Source organism: Apium graveolens, chromosome 10 (genome assembly GCF_009905375.1).
Source record: "Apium graveolens cultivar Ventura chromosome 10, ASM990537v1, whole genome shotgun sequence".
Lineage (NCBI taxonomy): Eukaryota > Viridiplantae > Streptophyta > Magnoliopsida > Apiales > Apiaceae > Apium > Apium graveolens.
The window spans coordinates 152111766-152133597 of record NC_133656.1 but is presented as its reverse complement, the minus strand read 5'-3'; the positions used below and the strand labels follow the sequence as shown (position 1 = coordinate 152133597).

General features: G+C 34.8%; 1 protein-coding gene across 1 annotated transcript; it reads left to right on the top strand.

Annotated features, from left to right (window-relative positions):
* The first annotated feature begins 17778 nt into the window (after positions 1-17778).
* Positions 17779-20247, top strand: LOC141691153 (uncharacterized). Its single transcript, XM_074495893.1, has 4 exons — positions 17779-18324; positions 18724-19015; positions 19424-19721; positions 19989-20247. Exons 1-4 carry the CDS (start codon positions 17779-17781, stop codon positions 20245-20247), a joined length of 1395 nt encoding a protein of 464 aa, XP_074351994.1.
* The last annotated feature ends 1585 nt before the right edge of the window (positions 20248-21832 follow it).

Genomic DNA, 21832 nt, shown 5'->3' with positions numbered 1-21832 from the left:
CAAAAATTTCATGCAAATTTACATCATTTCATATTATTTAGTTTTCCTTTATTTCATTATTGTAATCAGTTTGTAAAGATACTTTTTTACTCCAAATTATTAGGGGTAAAACGGTAAAAAGTACTTAAAAAAAAGGATATTGTACAGCATTTAAATTTTGTATCTAGTTTTCATTATATCAGCATTTCTCCGTCAAATAAGCAGAGGACACAAAAGAAGACAAAGAAGACACTTCCCACTGAGACTAACTCAGTATTATTCAAAAAAAGACAAAGAAGACACTAAAGAAGATTCCCACTGAGACCAACTCAGCAATATTCTCCAAACAAAGCAACTTTCGGTGGAAGAGGAATCATACTCAAAATCCTGTGAAGAAAGCAGCCTCCCACTCAGGAAAGCAGCCCCTCCACTAAGAAAAAGGGGACCTCCCACTTAAGTCAAGTTGTCCACTCAGGAAAGCAGAACTCCACTACAAGAAAAAGAATGATGTTGTTTCAAGAAATTAGACTCCTCATCCTTCTATAAATAAGAGGAAGAGGAGAGTAATAGACACACTTGAAATTAGAGAGCAGATAATATACACATCTTGTACCAATGATAGCAGTTCATATTTCCGAAGTTTATTCTCAATTTTTCTCAAATTGTACACAAAGACTAGCATATTGCTTTCAATTATATAATCAAAAGTGTTTCCAAGTAATTTCAAATCCTATTCTTCTTCATATCATGTTTTAATATTTTGTGTTAATTCTTATATTTTGCCATGACTTAGTTATATATAATATGCATACAATGTCTTAGTCTTACTATATTACTCTCCCTACTGTTTATATTAATATTTGTTGGTCCTATAATATATATATATATATATATATATTTTAGTAATCTGAAAAAAGTTTCAGATAAAATTAAATTTATTTAATTTGATATTTAATAATTAATAAGTGATTTGACTACTACTTGTATCTAATATTTATTCCCATATTGATGTTTCGATTTTTTTAAAACTATTTATGAATGATCCAATTGTACGAATGTCAAGATCTATATATTTTAGTAATATGACAAATTTTCATAAAAAATTATTTGATTTGCTATTTAACAGTCAACTAGTAGTTTGACAATTATTTCTTACTAATGTTTATTTCTATATTGATGTTTTGATTTTTTAAAAAATATTTACGAATGATCCAACCGTACGGATGTGATGGTGTATATATTTTAGTGATATAATGAAACTTTTAGAAAGAATAAATATATTTGGTTTGCGATTTTAACTGTCAACCTAGTTTGACCAGTACTTTTTATCAGTGTTTAGTCTCACATTGATATTTTGATTTTTTTAAAATGTTTATGAATGATCCAACCGTGTGGATGTGAAGATCTATATATTTTAGTGATATAATAAAAAATTTAGAAAAATAAATAAATGTACTTGATTTGCTATTTTAACAGTCAATCTAGATTGACTAGTACTTCTTACTAGCGTTTAGTCCCATATTGATGTTTCAATTTTTTAAAAAATATTTACGAATGATCCAACCATATGGATGTCAAGATATATATATATTTATATATTAGTAATATAATAAAACTTTTAGAAAAAAATAAATGTATTTAGTTTGCTATTTTAACTGTCAATCAGTAGTTTGAACAGTACTTCATACTAGTGTTTAGTCCCATATTAATCTTTCGATTTTTTTAAAAAAAAATATTTATGAATGATCTAACCGTACGGATGTCAAAATCTATATGTTTTAGTGATGTGACAAAAAAATTAGAGAAAAATAAATGTATTTGATTTGCTATATTTATTGTCAACCTACTTTGACCAGTACTTCTTACTAGTGTTTAGTCTCACGTTGATGTTTTGATATTTTTAAAAATATTTATGAATGATCTAACCATACGGATGCCAAGATCTATATATTTTAGTGATATAATAAAAAAATTAGAGAAAAATAATTGTATTTTATTTGCTATTTTAACTTTCAACCTAGTTTGACCAGTACTTTTTACTAGTGTTTAGTCCCTCATTGATTTTTCGATTTTTTTAAAAATATTTATGAATGATCCAACCGTATAGATGTCAATATAGATATATATATATGTTAGTGATATGACAAAAGTTTTAAAAATAAATAAATTTATTTTGTTTGTTATTTTGACAATTAACCATCGGTTTGAACAATACTTATAACTAATATTTAGTCTCATAGTAATGTTTTATTTTTTTTAAAATATTTATGAATGATCCAACTGTACGGGTATTAAGATCTATATATTTTAGTGATATGACAAAATTTTTAAAAAATATATAAAGATATTTGGTTTGTTATTTTAACAGTTAACCGGTGTTTTGACAAGAATTTTTCACTTCAGCTCGGCTCGGCTCGTTTTGATGGAGAAATCTCTTGTTCTGCTCGGTTCGACTCATCTCAATTTTGTTCGATAAAAATTCGTGTTCGGCTCGTTCATTAACGAGCTCAAACACAATTTCCTGTTCGTTAAGAAAGCTCGTGTAATATACGTGAATTTCATATATTTTAGGTAATAATAATAATAATAACAATAATTATAATAATAATAATAATAATAATAATAATAATAATAATAATAATAAATAAAGGACTTATTTTGAGTTGGTAATAAGATTAGAAATAGGAGTTGTACATCATGATCTATATATAATTGGAAGGCCTCTTAAACAAACATAAATAATTATAAAAAAAAACCCTAAAACGAGGCTACGGAGTGAGACAGAGACGGAAAGCCGGAGAGAGAGAGCAAGAGCGCAGAGCAATTGCTTCATTATTTCTTCCTCTATTCGTTGTCCGGTATGTATGAATCAGATAGTCGCATATTTAATTAATTTGTCAAACATCAATTATCATAAACTAATCTACATCCTTGTAACTTGAACTAATCTACATCCATGTAACTTGTACACCACTAGTAGTTATTTTGACTTCTATTTGCACAAAGTGGGCAAGTAATATATCTATTATAATTAATTTTATGCTCCATCATGATGTGAATTTGATAATGTGTTTATGATAAAATCTTGCGTGTATGTAGCCTGGTTTTGTAAACTGAATTATCGAAACATCACTTTTATTTTAGATTCAATAATATATTTGGGTTTTATATTTAATGTTAGGTCACACACACTGTAGAAGGGGTTTGAATACAGTGTTTAGCACAATCAAATCGGATATAAGAACTCAAGTAACAGAAAATAGATTTTATTCAACACAATAAACTCTGTTACAATATGGAACTGTCCTCTCTCAGTGATGAACAAATTATCACGAGAGCTGCTAGGGTTACAAAGAATAATAACTTCGATAATGATAACACTTATAGTGTAAACCCTATGCCTGTGTTTATATACAACACAGTTACAAGATAAATTCTAATTGATATGGAATATAATTATGTTTCCTAAAATATATCAACTAGTTATCTTTTCTTCCAAGTATTCTAATTCTTCATAGAATTCCTTCTTCATGCATAATTCTTTCTGTCTTAGTCTCGATATTCTTTCCTTTCAATCAGCCGCCTGCCTTATCTGAAAGTCATCTTAAGTCCTGATATTATCTCCTGATAAATATCTTCTGATCACTTAAGTTCTGATAACTTAAGTTCTGATATCTTAAGTTTTGTCTTCAGTATAAGTGATGATTTCCAGTTAAGTACTGATTTGTCCTGTTAGGTAAGATCTGAAAACTAAACACAAATCATATTACACATGACATTATCAAATATATCTAACAATCTCCCTCAACTTGTAAATTAGCATAATATACAAGTTCAACAGATATTTGATGATGTCAAAAACATTAAGTACAAATGCATGAGAATTTGACTAGATAACTACAACTTACAGTCCTTTCATCTTTACCATTTTTAACTTCTGATAACAGCTTCAGTCTGTAAACACTTCAGAATTTAAGTAGTTGTAGATTTTTGACTTGGCTTCAATTTCTGATCTCTTTGATATCAGGAGTTGTTCTAAAATAGTTTTTCAACAAACATCTCTCAGCATATTCAAGTTCATTGACCATCCTCCTTTTAGCATTTATCAATTCAGTTGTATCTTCACCAGTTTGAAAAATAGCTGCTCTGAGATCATTTATCTTAGCTTTTATTATTTCCTGATCTAGTCTAATTAGATATGCCTTGTCAGACTCTAGATTGAATTCCACAGCCTTATAACCCAGAAAAGTAGTTATAATCTTAGCAGAGTTAGGCTTCATTTCGACAATATCACCTTTGTGATCTCTGTACTTGGGACAGTATGTGCTGTCAGACTTTACAGAATAAAGCTTCTTCTGTCTTTGAATTTGAGACTTTAAATACCCTGCAGTACTATCTAAATCTGTCTTTCACTTGAAGTAGGAATAGAACATGTTCTAGTTCCTCAAAATACTTCAGTGGTATAGTATTCTGCTTAATCTGGTATACCCTTCCATCTGTCATAAAATATAACAAGATATGTTCTTTCAAAAAGGTATGGTAAACCATTTGTACAGATTCAAGTCGATTCAATCTTTCAGGAGTTGTTCCAACACCTGGTTCACTTAAGGAAGTTGGATCATTGGTAGTGTTATGTACTCTTCTTTCATCAGAACTACCCAACCCATATTTATCTCTTGCTTCCTTTCTTGTAACAACTTTTGCTTCAAAACCACTTGTTGCAGTTTTCAAAGGTTGAGCCTGGTTAGCTTTGGTGAATCCTGGTAGGAGTATCTTTGAAGGTTTAACACGAGCAATGTCAGAGGTTTCCTTTTCCTTATCTTCTGATATCAAGCCAACTTGAGCTATGTCAAAGGTTGCTTGCTTCACTGTCATATCAGAACTTACTACATCTTGACTCTGAACAACATGAGCTATGTCAGAGGTTGTTTGAAAAATCTTCTTTTGCATCAGAGTATGATTAGCATATTCTTCTTCATCAATTATTTCTTCATCCATGACTGGCATATAAACCTTTACAGGTTCATCAACTTTTTCTTTGCCCTTGGACCTTGGATCAATTTCCACTTGTGATTTGGCTTTGGTTGCCTCAGAACTTGTTCTTTCCTTTATCATAATACCCTTAGGTTTTGGAATTTTTTTTTCAACAACAGAAGCTTTAGATTTTGTCTTGACACCTTCTGTTTTGAGTCTAGCTTCTTCTTCCTTTAGACTCTCAAAGTCCATTCCTGTATTTTCTTTAAGAAATAACTGCTTTGAAATTTCTTCATCAAGTTCCAGATGTTCACCAGAACTTATCCTTTTACTAGTATCAGAACTTATTCTTCTCCTAGTATCAGAACTTGTTCCTTGACTTGTAATTCTAGCTTTACTTGATGAAAATCCTTTGCCTTGACCTCTACCCTTGTTAGAGTTTCCCTGGTCATGATTTTCATCATCCTTTCCTTTCAGTGTCTGACTAGATTTGCATTTGGACTTAATCACTTTCTCCCCCTTTTTGGCATCAGCAGGTAAAAGAAGAGAGACAAGCAATTCCATTAAGGATTGGATCTCATTGAGTTGATTTTGGTGAGAAGCTTGATTCTTCAAAATTTCTTCAATTTGAGTTTGTTGCTTCTCCTGAGTTTTCTCAATGTAGGCAATTCTGTCAAAGGCTGGCTTGAAAAATCTGTTCTTTTCAAGTTTCACATTCATATCTTGTTGGATCAAAGTTTCTTGAATTTTATTCACCTTGGCATGAGTTATTGAGTGTTGACCCTGAAGGTGCCTAGTACTCAATGCAGTAACTCTCAGTTGTGCCTTGAAATCATCATTTATCAGCATTTCATCAGCTTTTGCCAGATGCTCAGCAAGAATCTTTTCAGAAGGAACAAAACTAACTGTGTTCCATTCCTTAGTCCACTCCTTTCCTCTAGGAGTTTCACTCCAAGGTACTGATGCTTCCCCTATAACAAACTTCTTAACTAAATCAGCTTTAGTAATTGTTTGTTGAAGTGCATATCCTGATGGACCAGTTTCATCAGCATCTAAATTAGCAGCAGCATCACCAGTAGTTCTTCATTGGCAGCATCAGAACTTGTAGATCCTGCAGTATCAGCATCCTCGGATAAAACAACAGTATGAGAGGCTATAGAGGCTTCAACATCATCCTCTAAATTCTGATCTGCAGCCAGGTTCTGATCAACATCCAAAATTGATGTTGTTGGTGGAGTGAGTTGAATTGGTGGAGCTTCCAAGTACAAAACCTCAGGCACAATCAAGTTATGAATATCAATTTCAGCACTTGTACCTGGTTCTTCAGTATATACTGGATCAACTATAGGTGACATAGGAGGTGTAGGAATTTTGTCTTGAGCAGTTTCATGTTATGCAGAAGGAAGTGATTCAATAACAATTGCATCTGTTGAGATCAGAGATTCCTGATCCCCTTCCTTAGCTGCTTCCACTACATCTGAATCTAACTTAACTATGTCCCTGTGAGCTCTCTGTTTCATTAATTTCTTCAAAGGTGGAGACACTGTAGGAGCTTTATCATCAGAATTTAACTTTCTAAGCCATTTGAGGGGCCTAGAACTCCCAGTTACAGTATCTTTCTGAGAATAAACCTTCTCAGCTTCTACAACAACATGTTCTGATATGGGAACGTGTTCCTCAGCATCTGATTCATCTCGCAAAATAAATATCCTTCTCTTATGTTGAGTCTGAGGTACTTTCTTAGTCCTCTTGGGTTTGGAAGATGAAGGTTGCACTGTAGGATCTGAAGGTTAAGGTTGAGAAGTTTGAGGTGTTTGTGTAGAGGTGGTAGGTGCTGATGGATGAGGTTCTGATGGTTGAACATCAGGATATAGTTCAGTGTATTTAACTGGATCGTAGGTTATTAAGGATTGTTTGACAGATAAAGGAACCAGGAGGGGTCTTAACACAGCCTTCTTATTATCAGTAGATAATAAGTCATTAAAAGCTCTTTTAGCTAGTCTGAATGATGAAATTAATTCATTAGCTGATTGGGGCTTATTATCACAACAAAAACTATAGATAAGCTGACAGAATCTAGCAAAGTAAACAGTATTTCTATCTTCTGTCATTCTATCCCCAATAAAACCTACGACAGCACTTGCATAATCAAAATCAGTTTGATTTATGAGAGCATACCCGATTTGTTGGCTGAATATGGGGATTACATCGAAATTAGAATATTTGTTTACAAAAGCCTTGGTTATGCAGTCAAAGAAAAAACTCCATTCCCTCCTTATGTAAGATCTCTTCAACTGACCCAGCTTTGTCAATGTCCTCTCATACCCCAGACTGGCCATCATGTTTTGAAGAACTGGCTCTTCAACAGTAGAATAAACACAGTTCTCAGGCAGCTGCAGTGCTTGTCTAACAGTAGGCAATGTCACGACATACTCATCCTCCCCTGATGAAAAAATAATACTTGGGGACCCTTGAACACCACGATCATCATATACTCCGCTTCTCCAGAACTCCAGCACTTGAGTACCATAGACTGCATCAGGTTCGGTCAGAGCGTACCCAATATCAGAACTAGCAAGAAAGTCCTGAATGAAGTGAAGTTCTGATGGGGCTTCTGACTTGCTAAGAATAGCGGAGAAGTTATTAGGAACAAACTTAGCTCCATCAAAAATTACGTATTTTGGTTCCATCTCTGTAAGAAATTAAGTGATTAAGAGTATGTTTGCAAAGTGTTTGTAAAAAGTCCTGAGAGAAAAACAACTTCATAAAATAAAAGAGAGAGAAAGAGAGAAAGAAAAAGAGATTTAGATTAGAAATGTAAGTAAAAGATTAGAAAATCTTTTATCTCTCATATATATATTTTCTCCACTCAACAGTCATATTTTTGAAGTATGGGAAACACTTTACACCTGACCCCATGTGAACAGTCAGTAAACGGTTAGAAAAAGAGTTAATGGGCACATAAAATAAGCAATAATTATCGTGCACATGCAGTTTTTCAAGACATACACGTTAACCACTAACCCATAATGATTATGACTGTTTTATCTCACATTAACCAATATTCTGTAAAAATATTATCGTTCAAATAATGACCAAAAATCAACCAAGTAAATAAATACTGTCACATCTGCATCAGAACTTGATTATTATCAGGATTCAAAAGTCATCAGAATATGGATCCTTAACTCGAAAAATGAATGTGTATTCCTGTAATTCTTCACACAAATACTGATATGGTTTCATCAGAACTTAATCATACGAACTTCCATCAGAACTTGTCCTCAGAACATATGCAATCTGACACATAGATTGTTCATCTTAAACAACATTTATCACCACAGTAATTTTTATCATTCATATGGAGTGAAAGTGTGTGCATTAAGCTAAATATCAGACAAAGAGTAAAGTCTGATTCACTTCAGTACATCTTAGAAATAAGACATAACTAAGAATTTTACTCAAAATCTGTTATTATTCTGAAGTCTACTTTAGAATGAGTTCATGCATGAGTCCACCTCAACTGTTTTGTGCTCATTTTATGCATCTTTTGAAATTCTATTTTACAGTGACTTCTCAGTGTAAGTTAGTCACGACTGCTTATCAGACTTTATGCTATTATCAGAGTATTTCTCCAGTAATCATAGAGTGTGAAAAGTCACCAAGAAAATTTTTATTTTGCTTTTCTAATGCATATTACTTAATACCAGCAATGCACTTGGGTCTTCCCTTCCACATTTTTACTGTAGATCTCAAAGGAGTACCTGATTTTTATTTCTTTTCTTTTCTTTTTCTTTTGATAAGTGAGGCTTATCAACACTTAGTACATCCATCAGATTTACTAACATCAGAACTTTCAGATAAGAAGCATTATTCTAGTTTTTGACTTAGTAATAAGATACACAAAGTAAACTTAACTAAGCTCAATATCATAATTTGCTTGTGTAAAAAGATTTCCACATAAACAATTACTTCAAATATGGGATCTTTAGTATATTAGAGACTACTAGGTCAGCATCTAGCACAGTTATCCTCATTGGATTAAATAGTCACATAAACATTCATATCACTATCAGAGTTTAGAAATTCACATCAGACAATAATCAGCACCTAAGAAAATTTTAATTTAAGCACATAATACACAAAGATAGTAATATCTGTAAATCCTGATCATAAAGTATGATGTATCAGAACATAAACTAAGCAGATTTAGAGAGAGAACCTGAAACCATTCCAAGTTCATTTACCAATCTTGTAAAAGTAGCTTCACACGGTGGTTTTGTGAAGATATTTGCTAGTTGTTGATCTGTGGGAACAAAATGCAATTCCACTGTACCTTCATCCACATGTTCCATTATGAAGTGGTACCTAATGCTGATGTGCTTTGTCATTAAGTGTTGAACTAGATTACCTGTCATAGCAATAGCACTTTGATTATCACAATAAATAGAAATTTTAGAAAATTCTAACCCATAATCCAGTAACTGATTCTTCATCCAAAGAATCTGTGCACAACAGCTTCCTGCAGCAATGTATTCTGCTTCTGCAGTTGATGTGGAAATTGACTTCTGTTTCTTGCTAAACCCAGAAACCAATCTGCCTCCAAGAAATTGGCAGCTTCCACTTTCTTTAGTTCAGTCTGAGAAAGAAAAGAATAATAGAGACATTTATTTGATGTAGTTGTTCTAGTTCTGACACCTGCATCAGGATTTCCAATAATTAAGTCAGGTGTATGTGCTTTAGTCCACTTCCTTGCAGATGGAAGGTTCTCTCTAGAACTGAATGCTCCCCCAAGATCCATGTTGTCTCCATCAATATTTTCTGATGCTCCCCCTGAAATTGTGCTCTCTGAGTTGGATCCTTCAGAATTTGAGTTTCCAGAAATATCTGAACATGAGTTTCCAGAATTATCAGAACTTGGCCCATCAGAACTTGATGAATCAGAACTTGAAGAGCCTGTTATAGATTCTGATGCTTTTTGAGATGTGGTTATATCTTCAGTATACTCCCCCTGCACAGGTGCATCTTCCTTAGGCATAGTCATCAAGGATTCAATGACATCAGAGTTTAATCCATCAGAGTTTGCAGTATCAGGATTTAGACTGTCAGGAGTTTCAAAATCAGAATTTAAAAATTCATTTTCAAATCTCAGCTGATCATGATCATTGAAATCTTCAAGTCCAGTAATCTTCTTATCATCAAAAGAGACATTGATAGATTCCATGACAACCCTTGTTCTTAAATTGTAGACTCTGAAGACTTTTATAGAAAGCGGATATCCAACAAAAATTCCTTCATCAGCTTTTAGATCAAATTTGGATAGCTGTTCGGGATGAGTCTTAAGAATAAAACACTTGCATCCAAATACATGAAAATACTTCAGATTTGGCTTCTTTTTCTTCACCATCTCATATGGTATTTTTCCATGCATGTTGATAAAAGTGTTGAATTATGAGTAAAACAAGCAGTCTGCACAGCTTCAGCCCAAAAGTAGGTTGGCAACTTTGCTTCATCAAGCATAGTTCGTGCAGCTTCAGTAAGAGTTCTATTCTTTCTTTCAACAACTCCATTTTTCTGTGGAGTTCCAGGAGCAGAAAATTCCTGCTTTATTCCATGGTCTTTGCAGAACTCTTCCATGATCAAATTCTTGAACTCAATGCCATTATCACTTCTTATGATCTTTACAGAATCTTTGACCAATTTATCCAGTTGCTTGACATGATCAATCAAGATAGATGTAGTTTCACTTTTTATGTGCAAGAAATACACCCATGTGTATCTGGTGAACTCATCCACTATGACCATAGCATATTTCTTCTTTGCAATAGACATGACATTAACTGGACCAAATAGATCAACATGTAGTAGGTGATAAGGCTCAAGAATTGATGATTCAGTCTTGCTCTTGAATGATGATTTTCTTTGTTTTACCTTCTGACATGAATCACAAAGGCCATTTGGAGCAAATACTGATTTTGGCAGTCCTCTCACAAGATCTTTCTTGACTAGTTCATTTATATTGTTAAAATTTAAATGAGAGAGTTTCTTGTGTCAATCCCAGCTTTCTTCAATTGATGCTCTACTTAACAGACAGATTGCAGAACCATCAGTACTTGTTGAAAGCTTGGCTTCATAAATGTTACCATGCCTGTATCCTTTCAGAACAACTTTGCCTGTAGATTTGCTTACAACTTTACAGTGTTCTTCAAAGAAATCCACATGATAACCTCTGTCACAGATTTGACTCACACTCAGCAGATTATATTTAAGTCCTGAGACCAGAGCTACTTTTTCAATGATGACATTCCCAAGATTGATATTGCCATATCCCAGAGTTTTTCCAATGTTGCCATCTCCATAAGAAACACCTGGGCCAGCTTTCTCCACAAAGTCTGATAGCAGGGCTTTATTTCCAGTCATATGTCCTGAACATCCACTGTCCAGAACTAGGATATTATTCATGTTGCCCTACAATCACAAAGACCACTAATGATTAGTTTTAAGGACCCGGACTTGCTTGGATCCTTTGGCCTTTTTAAGTTTGTTAATATTTGCATCGGATTTAGCATCAGAGTTTATGTTAACAGTTTTCTTATCAGAATTTGCAATATCAGACTTTGCATCAGAACTTACACTAGAAGAAATAATGCTAACTTTCTTTATAGAAGGTTTTATTTGATAATAATCATAATACAAACTATGATATTCCTTACAAGTGTAAATGGAATGCCATAAACTACCACAATGAAAACAAGGATTCTGTGGCTTATATCTAACAGACTGACTCTTAACTCCTGACCTAGAGGGTAAGGAGTTTATGTTCTTATTCTTCCTGCAAAAAGAAGTCAGATGGTTAGAGTTTCCACAGTTATGACATGTTTTTCTAGGAGCATTAGAAACAGGCTTATAATTGTTACTTTTGTTCACACCTTCCTTTCCATTCCTATTTTTCCTAGGTGGCTTTACCTTGTTAACATTCTTGACATCTTTCAGCTTATGTTTAAGCTGCTTCTTAGTCATTAAGCCTATGTTAACTTCAGTTGGTTTATCCTGTTTAGGTTTGTCAGAAGTTACTTCCTCCTTAACTTCTGATTTCTCAATATCAGACTTTGCAGTTATAAACTTAACAGGATTTACCTTTGGCTTTTGTTTAACAACTATAGGCTCAGTTTCTACAGTTATCTTACGGTTCTTATCATCTCCATAACCTAAGCCCTCTTTCCAGTTTTTACTACTAAGAATATCCTGAGTTACTTTAACAGAGTTAGTCCAAGTCCTGATAATCTCTCTTTCCTTTTCTAACTCAGTTTTTAGAGATTCATTCGTTTTAACACTTCATCCCTAACATAAAAGGCATCATCTCTATCTTTCTGAGTTTGATGGAACATGACTAAATCTTTTTTCTAAATAATCATTCCTCTTTTTATAAGCAAGATTTTTAGAAGTTAATCTTTCATATGTTAAAGTTTGATCTTTATAACTAATGAACATGGTTTTAAGATATCTTCTCAACTCAGTAATATCATCAGTATGAAAGGCATAAGTAGTTTGAGGTACTTTTAAGTCAACAGTATCAGAACTGCTATCAGCATTTACCATCAAGGCATAGGTTTCCTCATCCTCAGAATCTGAAGCATCTGACCAGCTTTTCTTCTTTGTGACAAGAGCCTTGCCTTTGTTACTCTTCCCTTTTCTGCAATCAGGAGATATGTGGCCTTTCTCACCACAGTTGTAGCATTTAACATTTGATTAATCTCCTCTGTCAGACTTTCCTCCTTTGCCTTCAGATTTTATGAAACCTTTCTTATCAGAACTTGTACCTTTCCTGGAAAACTTCTTTCCTCTCCTGAATTTCCTGTATGCAATCTTTGTAATTCCTTTCACCATAAGAGCACACAGCTTCATCATCTCTTCATCAGGGTCTATCTCAGGTATACTTTCAGTTTCTGAGTCATCATCACTATCAGAACTTGATGACTCAGTTTCAGACTTTATGATGAGATCTTTTCCCTTGCCTTTCTTTAAGGCAGCAACTTTGGGACTTTCCTCCTCAGCCACAAAAGCAACTGTCCTTGACTTTCTTCCATTCCTCTTGCTTCTTTGTTCCATCTCAAGTTCATGAGTCTTGAGCATCCCATAAATTTCATCAAGAGTTGTTTCATAAATATTATAGTTGTCTCTTATTATTGTGGCCTTCAAATCCCATCTTTCAGGAAGAGCTAACAGGAATTTAAGATTTGAATCTTCAATATCATACTCTTTGTCAACTAGTGACAAATCATTCAAGAGTTTGACAAATCTATCATATAAATCAGTTAATGACTCATCAGGCTTTGAGTCAAAGTGCTCATACTCTTGAGTGAGTATAGTCTTCCTGTTCTTCTTAATTGAATCAGTTCCCTGACACCTTGTTTCCAAAGCATCCCATATCTCTTTTGCAGTCTTACATTGAATTACCCTGTTTGACATGACATTATCAATGGCACTATGCAGCAAGTGTCTTACCTTTGCATGCTTTGCAATCGATGAAATATCTTCAGCAGTGTAATCACTTTTCTCCTTTAGTACAGACTTTGCTGGCTGACCTGCAACTTCCACAGAGAGTTTGGTTGGCATATGTGGTCCTTCATTAATCATGTCGAGATATTCTGGATCTGTAGCTTCCAGAAACATAGCCATCTTCACTTTCCATATGGAATACTCAGAAGGTTTCAACATGGGAACTCTTATAGTCTCATATCGACTATGGGTTATGTTTTTGGAGGTTCTTTAGTTTTGGTGGGCTTGGTTGGAGTTTCTTCTTTAGACATGATTGTTTTTGGATCTTAAATTGTATGTGTGTTAACAGATCTGCTCTGATACCACTTGTTAGGCCACACACACTGTAGAAGGGGGTTGAATACAGTGTTTAGCACAATCGAATCGGATATAAGAACTCAAGTACAGAAAACAGATTTTATTCAACACAATAAACTCTGTTACAATATGGAACTGTCCTCTCTCAGTGATGAACAAATTATCACGAGAGCTGCTAGGGTTACAAAAAATAATAACTTCGATAATGATAACACTTATAGTGTAAACCCTATGCCTGTGTTTATATACTACACAGTTACAAGATAAATTCTAATTGATATGGAATATAATTCTGCTTCCTAAAATATATCAACTAGTTATCTTTTCTTCCAAGTATTCTATTCTTCATAGAATTCCTTCTTCATGCATAATTCTTTATGTCTTAGTCTCGATCTTCTTTCATTTCAATCAGCCGCCTGCCTTATCTGAAAGACATCTTAAGTCCTGATATATATCTTCTGATCACTTAAGTTCTGATAACTTAAGTTCTGATATCTTCAGTTCTGTCTTCAGTATAAGTGTTGATTTCCAGTTAAGTACTGATTTGTCATGTCAGGTAAGATCTGAAAACTAAACACAAATCATATTACACATGACATTATCAAATATATCTAACATTTAATGTTAATATTTAATTTCTTAATAAAATAATGGTAAGCTTCAATTTTTTTGAGGAATGCATATTACATGAACTTCATTTGATAGTACTTTAAGTTTAGATTATGTTCTTTATGTAAATTTATATATTGTTTTAATGGATTTATGCCATAATCGGATTGTTAATAAATGTTTAAGTATGTCTCTGTAAATAATTTAAGTTATCTACTCTGTCATTAACTAAGTCTATTATATTAGATTAATAAAAGAATTACTATGTTCATAAATAAGTTACCGTCCAATTTATAGTATTTATGTAATAATTAATTAATTAAGTTAAGTACTAGGTTGCATGTTGGATACACTGGTCTTGTTAACTACGTTATTATGTATTACATGCTTATATAAAATCATGTTAGTATAGTATTATTTATGCCGCTGATCTTAATAGTCGAGTTCACAATATTAATTTGTCTAACATCTTTATCAAATAATAAACTTACGAGGAATATATTAAATAATTTTCATAAGATATTTTTTAATTAATAAACATCTAAAATATTTTATTTATATATTATAATAGGTTGGGTGCCGGGAATTTAGAGCATCGCGTGAGGATTTTGATAGTATTAGAGTTTGTGATATTCGAAATACGGATTATGTCCCCTTTTATTCAGCGCTACTCCTCTTAGCATTTGGATATATTTGATTCCCTCATTTCTTTATCATGCTCGTTCCATTAAATATTTGATTTGACTGTTTTGACTTCCAAAAATTATTTTAAAATTGATTTTAAAATTTTTAGATATCTGTTTATGCGATTTTCAAAAATTATTTTTAACACCCTCTGCTTTGGAAATCTGAATTAATTGTCTTATGTGATTTTTATTTTTTGCGAGAATATTTTATTTAAACCCTTAGAGATATAGGGTATACCGAGTTAACCAGTTGTAGGGGTACTACAGCCATGTCATTGCGGCACCAGTGATATGACACTTCCGTGACAATGTGATTGGTCACGGCGTATCCTTCTGTTAGCTCTTGTGAGGAGCTTTTGCGCATTTGATATTTGTTCAGGATACGTGGGTGCACCCAGAGTTTGATTTGTGATTTGATTTATGGTAACGTTGTATATGTCATACACGTTATCTATTCTGTTGCACGCATTAGGTACCCTATGAGGTGTGTATCTGTATCTGTTCTGATCTCGGTATGAAATATTCTAACCCCTCGTTGTTTTAGCCTTACTTATTTTTAAAATTGTTTTTTATTATAAATTGTTGATTATTTATTTCTGATCTCTTGATTTATAAAATGTATTCCAAATCCGTACTGCGCATTTGGCTCATGCCGCATTCTTTTTCTGGAAGGTGTTTAGGGGGATTTAGGACCGTGTGATGGAGAGCTACCTTATTTATTGTTTAGAATTTCAGACTTTATCAGTATCTAGACTTAAATATTTATTTATAGATTTCAAAATTTATATTATTGGTTTAGACTGTTTGGAGATTTAATATTATTTTGGAGATTTTAGACTGTTTAATTATTGTTTAGAAATATATTAGTGCTCTGTTTGCAGGTTTATGAATTATAGGTAATATCTCCTTCTATTTTAAGTAGGGGGTGTTACAGAGTTGACATCAGAGCTTAGGTTCTTTCTTGTAGAAAACCTACTTAGGTTGACCTGTGTATTTAGGTAGACGATATGATGGGTGTTTTATTTAATTTTGTTTCATTCTGCTCTTTATCATTTGATTCTGCTTCATTATTTTGAAATCTATTTGAAACTGCTTCATCATATTTATTCTCATAATCTTCATTTGTTCGTTATCTTATATTGTAGATGCCTCCTAGACGTGATCCTTTTCACATTGACCCCACTCAGCTTACTGAGATAATAGGGCAAGCAGTGGCTCAAGCTGTATAGCAGGCTTTGGCAAACCATGGAAATCAGAATGGCGAGGGAAATCAGAATGGACAAGGAAATCAGAATGGCGAGAGAAATTAGAATGGACAAGGAAATCAGAATGGCGAGGGAAATCAGAATGGACAAGGAAATCAGAATGGCAATGAGAATCAGAATCAGAACGGTCAGGGCCATCAGTTGGAGCCGTTTGTATGGTTGGAGAGGTTTGTGAATAAGAAACCAGACTCTTTTAGTGCAGCACCGACTCCCATTGATGCTAAAAATTGGATTGTTCATCTCGAGAAGAATTTTGATGCACTGGGTTGTGATGAGATTCAGAAGGTCAGGTTAGTTGTGTATAAGTTGGAGGGGGATGCTCAGAGGTGGTGGAGAGGAGTGAAAGCTACTAAAGGGGAGCAGTATATAGAGGCTTTGGAATGGCAGGGATTCAAGGAGGTATTCTATGAGCAGTACTTCTCTAATGCTAATAGGGAGGCTTATTTGAGGGAGTTTCATTCTATTGTGCAGCACCATGATGAGAGCATTACTGATTATATGGCGAAGTTTATAAGGTTGGCTGGATTTGCAGGGACAGTTGTCGGGACTGCTACACAACAGGCTGATAAATTTAAATGGGGGTTAAAGTCTCATCTGAGGGGTTCCATAATTTCTTTTAAATGAGGTGGTTGATGCAGCAAAGGATGTTGAGAAGGAGCGCATAGATTTCAGGACTTCCAGGTCTAATAGTGGTAGTAAGAGGACTAAGGATGATCAGGATTTTGCACAGGGTAGACAGTGGTATGGAGGTCAGAGTGATCAGCAGGGACACTGGCCCAGACAAAATCAGAATAGGGGTGGTCAGTCATTCCACGGCCGGAATCAGTATGTTGGTCATAATCAGCAGTTTCAGCGACAGAAGCAGCCTAGGTAGTGGCATAATCGTCAGCAGGGGCAGAGCCGTTACTCAGTGTATGGGGGAAACCCCAATATGATTCCAGTGGATCCTTGTGCTACATGTGGTGGACATCATCCAGGTAGAGCTTGTTACAGACAAACTGGGGCTTGTTTCTTATGTGGTAGCATGTCCCATAGGGCAAAGGATTGTACAGTGTCATGCAACACTGGTGGAGGAAGAGCTGGCGGTGGTAGTGGCAGTCAGCAGAATCCTACAGCCAGAGTATTTACATTGACTGCAAATCAGGCAGCAGCTAATTCAGATACCATTTCATGAACACTACTTGTTGGTAGATGTGATGCTTATGTGATGTTTATGTGTTATTTAATACTGGTTCGACCCATTCTGTTGTGTCTTTATTATTTGTTCATCATCTTGGCGGTGCACCTTCATTATTATATCCTCATATGTCTATTGCTACCCCGATGGGGAATTCTGTTATTATATCTGATATATATCCCGAGTGTCTGATAGTTGTTGAAGATAAAAATTTAAGTTTAACTTATTTCCGATGGAGATGCATGACTTTGATATTATCTTGGGCATGAATTGGTTTAGTGAACATCGTGCCACAATTGATTGTCAAGAAAAAAGGGTGATCTTTGGGGATACAGATAAACCAAAATTTGTATACCAAGGGTCTCAGTCGAAGGGGGATGTTAAGTTAAAATCGGCTTTAAAGGAGAGTAAATTGTTGTCTAAGGGTTGTGATGGCTACCTTACTTTCATGAAGGATACATCGAAGGATGAACCTCACATCGAGGATTATCCAGTTGTGAGGGAGTATGAAGATGTGTTCCCCAATGAGCTACCAGGCTTGCCACCACATAGAGAGGTGGAGTTTACTATTGAACTAGTTCCAGGTGCTGAGCCTATTTCTAAGGCGCCTTACCGGATGGCACCACTTGAGTTGCAGGAATTGAAGGAACAGTTGCAAGAGTTGTTGGATAGGGGATTTATCAGGCCAAGTGTGTCTCCATGTGGTGCTCCTGTATTGTTTATAAAGAAGAAGGATGGTTCCATGAGATTGTGTATTGACTATAGGGAGTTGAATCAGGTGACTGTAAGAAACAGGTATCCTTTGCCACACATTGATGACTTGTTTGATCAGTTACAAGGGGCGAAGTACTTTTCAAAGATAGATTTGAGGTCAGGTTATCATCAGTTACGAGTTAGGGATGAAGATATTCCGAAGACTGTATTTTGCACTCATTATGGTCATTATAAGTTTCTTGTGATGTCCTTTGGGTTGACGAATGTACCAGCGGTATTTATAGATTTGATGAATCGGGTCTTTCATGATTATCCGGATAAATTCTTGGTGGTCTTCATCGATGATATCTTGATATACTTTAGGAGCAGAGAGGAGCATGAAGAGCATTTACGTACTGTACTTGAAATTTTGAGGGAGAAGAAGTTGTTTGCGAAATTTTCCAAGTGTGAGTTCTGGTTGGAGGAAGTGGCATTCTTGGGGCATATAGTGTCTGGTAGGGGCATTGAGTTGGATCCTGCTAAAGTCGAAGCTATTACTAATTGGCCCAGACCTAGCAAAGTGACGGAGGTGAGGAGTTTCTTGGGTTTAGCAGGTTATTATAGGCGCTTTGTGGAGGGTTTCTCTTCCATAGCTTTGCCGTTGACTCAACTAATGAGGAAAGGCATTAAGTTCCAGTGGAACGATGATTGTGAAAAGAACTTTCAAGAGTTGAAGAAAAGGTTGGTGTCTGCTCCAATACTTGTGTTACCATCAGGTAGTGGAGGTTTTCAGGTTTATAGTGATGCTTCTAAGAGAGGATTGGGGTGTGTTCTTATGCAGCATGAGAAAGTGATTTATTACGCCTTCAGGCAACTTAAACCTTATGAGGTGAACTATCCTACCCATGACTTGGAATTAGCAGCTGTGATTTTTGCTTTGAACATTTGGAGGCATTATTTGTATGGAGATACTTGTGACATCTTTATTGATCACAAGAGTCTCAAATACATCTTTACTCGGAAGGAGCTTAACATGAGGCAACAGAGGTGGCTTGAACTTCTTAAGGATTATGATGCAAATATTCAGTACCATCCAGGGAAGGCGAATGTAGTGGAGGACGCTCTTAGTAGGAAGAACTTGGGGAGTGTTGCATCTCTCATTACCCAATCGCACCATATTTCAGATTTGGAGCGATTGGGGGTTGAGTTGTATGTTAGAGGGTCAGGAAGTAGTATTGTAAGTTTGAAAGTGGAACCAAATCTTGTTTCAAGGGTTAAGGAAGCTCAAAAGAATGATACCGGTTTGGAAGCAATAATATCTGAGGTGGAAGGTGGCAAGCAAAAATCTTTTCGTGTTGATGATGAGGGTGTGATATGGTTGGGTAGTAAATTGTGTGTTCCCGCAGACTCGACGATTGGTGGGGAAATATTGAAGGAGGCTCGTAGTTCTTCATTTTCTATTCATCCAGGTTCCACTAAGATGTATATGGATTCGAAGAAGCACTTTTGGTGGAGTGGAATAAAAGGAGACATAGCTGAATTTGTAGAGAAATGTCTTACATGTCAACAAGTGAAGATAGACCATCAGAGGCCTAGTGGACTATTGCAGCAGCTAGATATTCCAGTTTGGAAGTGGGAAAACATTACTATGGATTTTGTGTCTCACTTGCCGAGGACTTTCAAGAAGAATGATGTCATATGGGTGGTGGTTGATAGACTTACTAAGTCCGCTCACTTCTTGCCTATTAGAGAGACTACTCATGTTCATGAGTTAGCAGAGATTTTTCAGCGTGATATTGTCAGACTTCATGGTGTGCCTGTGTCGATAGTTTCTGACAGAGATACGAGGTTTGCATCGCATTTTTGGAAAGGGTTCCAGCAAGCTTGGGGTACGAGGCTTAATTTCAATAAAACTTATCATCCGCAGACCGATGGACAGTCAGAGAGGATGATTCAGACATTGGACGATATGTTGAGGGCTTGCGCATTAGAGTGGACAGGTGATTGAGATAAATATTTGTATCTTGTTGAGTTTGCGTACAATAATAGCAGGCACGCGAGTATTAGTATGCCACCATTTGAGACTTTGTATGGTAGGAGGTGTAGGGCACCATCTTGTTGGGATGAGGTTGGTGAGAGAGTCATCGAAGGGCCAGAGTTGGTTAGAATCACTAATGAGAAGGTGGAGAAAGTTAAAGAAAGTTTAAAGGAAGCTCGATCTCGTCAAAAGAGTTATGCGGATCAACATCGGAAGTTTGATGGATTTGAGCCAGGTGATCATGTGTTCTTGAAGGTGTCGCGTTGTAAGGGTGTGAAGCGTTTTGGTATGAAGGGTAAGCTTAGTCCGAGATATGTTGGACCTTTTGATGTTATGGAGAAAGTTGGGGAAGTATCTTATAGAGTTGTGTTGCCACCACAGTTATCTCATGTGCATAATGTGTTTTATGTGTCGGTTTTGAGGGGCTACAAATATCATCTATTACATCTACACATAGTTCAATATCCATTACATAAGATTAGAGAGGATCTTTCTTGTGAGGAGGAAGCTGAGGCTATCTTAGCTCGAGAGGAGCGAGTTTTGAGGAAGAACACCATACTGTTTGTGAAAGTTTTGTGGAAAAATTATTCGAAGAGAGAGAAGCTACTTGGGAATTAGAAGAATCTATTCGTGAGAAATATCCGCATTTATTCGATTCAGGTACGGGTATTTAGTTTCGTTTGATTCTGGGGACGGAATCCTTCTTTTAAGGGGGTATATATGTAATATACGTGAATTTCATATATTTTAGGTAATAATAATAATAATAATAATAATAATAATAATAATAATAATAATAATAATAATAATAATAATAAGTAAAGAATTTGATTTAGGTACAATTAGAATTATAAAAGGACTTATTTTGAGTTGGTAATTAGATTAGAAATAGGAGTTGTACAGGAACAATATATAATTGGAAGACCTCTTAAACAAACATAAATAATTATAAAAAAAAAACCCATAAACGAGGCTGCAGAGTGAGACAAGGATGGAAAGCCGGAGAGAGAGAGAGCAAGAGTGCAGAGCAATTGCTGCTTCATTATTTCTTCCTCTATTCGTTGTCTAGTATGTATGAGTCAGATAGCATATTTAATTAATTTTTCAAACATCAATTATCATGAACTAGTCTACATCCATGTAACTTGTACAGCACTAGTAGTTATTCTGACTTCTATTTGAACAAAGTGAGCAGGTAATATATCTATTATAATTAATTTTATGCTCCATCGTGATGTGAATTTGATAATATATTTATGATAAAATCTTGTGTGTATGTGGCCTGTTTTGTAAACTGGATTATCGAAACATCAATTTTATTTTAGATTCAATAATATATTTGGGTTTTATATTTAATATTAATATTTAATTTCTTAATTTATTAATGGTTAGCTCCGATTTTTTTGACGAAGGCATTGTACATGAACTTCATTTGATATTACTTTAAGTTTAGATTATGTTCTTTATGTTAATTTATATATTGTTTTAATGGATTTATGCCATGATCAGGTTGTTAATAAATGTTTAAGTATGTCTCTGTAAATAATTTAAGTTA

Bases quoted from the DNA above. Each gene is read 5' to 3' on its own strand.
- LOC141691153 (XM_074495893.1), top strand. From the start codon at position 17,779: ATGGAGATGCATGACTTTGATATTATCTTGGGCATGAATTGGTTTAGT. The intron at 19,016-19,423 runs GTAGTGGAGGTT...ACCATATTTCAG, and splicing joins AATACTTGTGTTACCATCAG to ATTTGGAGCGATTGGGGGTT. The intron at 19,722-19,988 runs GTATATGGATTC...CTTGCCTATTAG, and splicing joins CATCCAGGTTCCACTAAGAT to AGAGACTACTCATGTTCATG.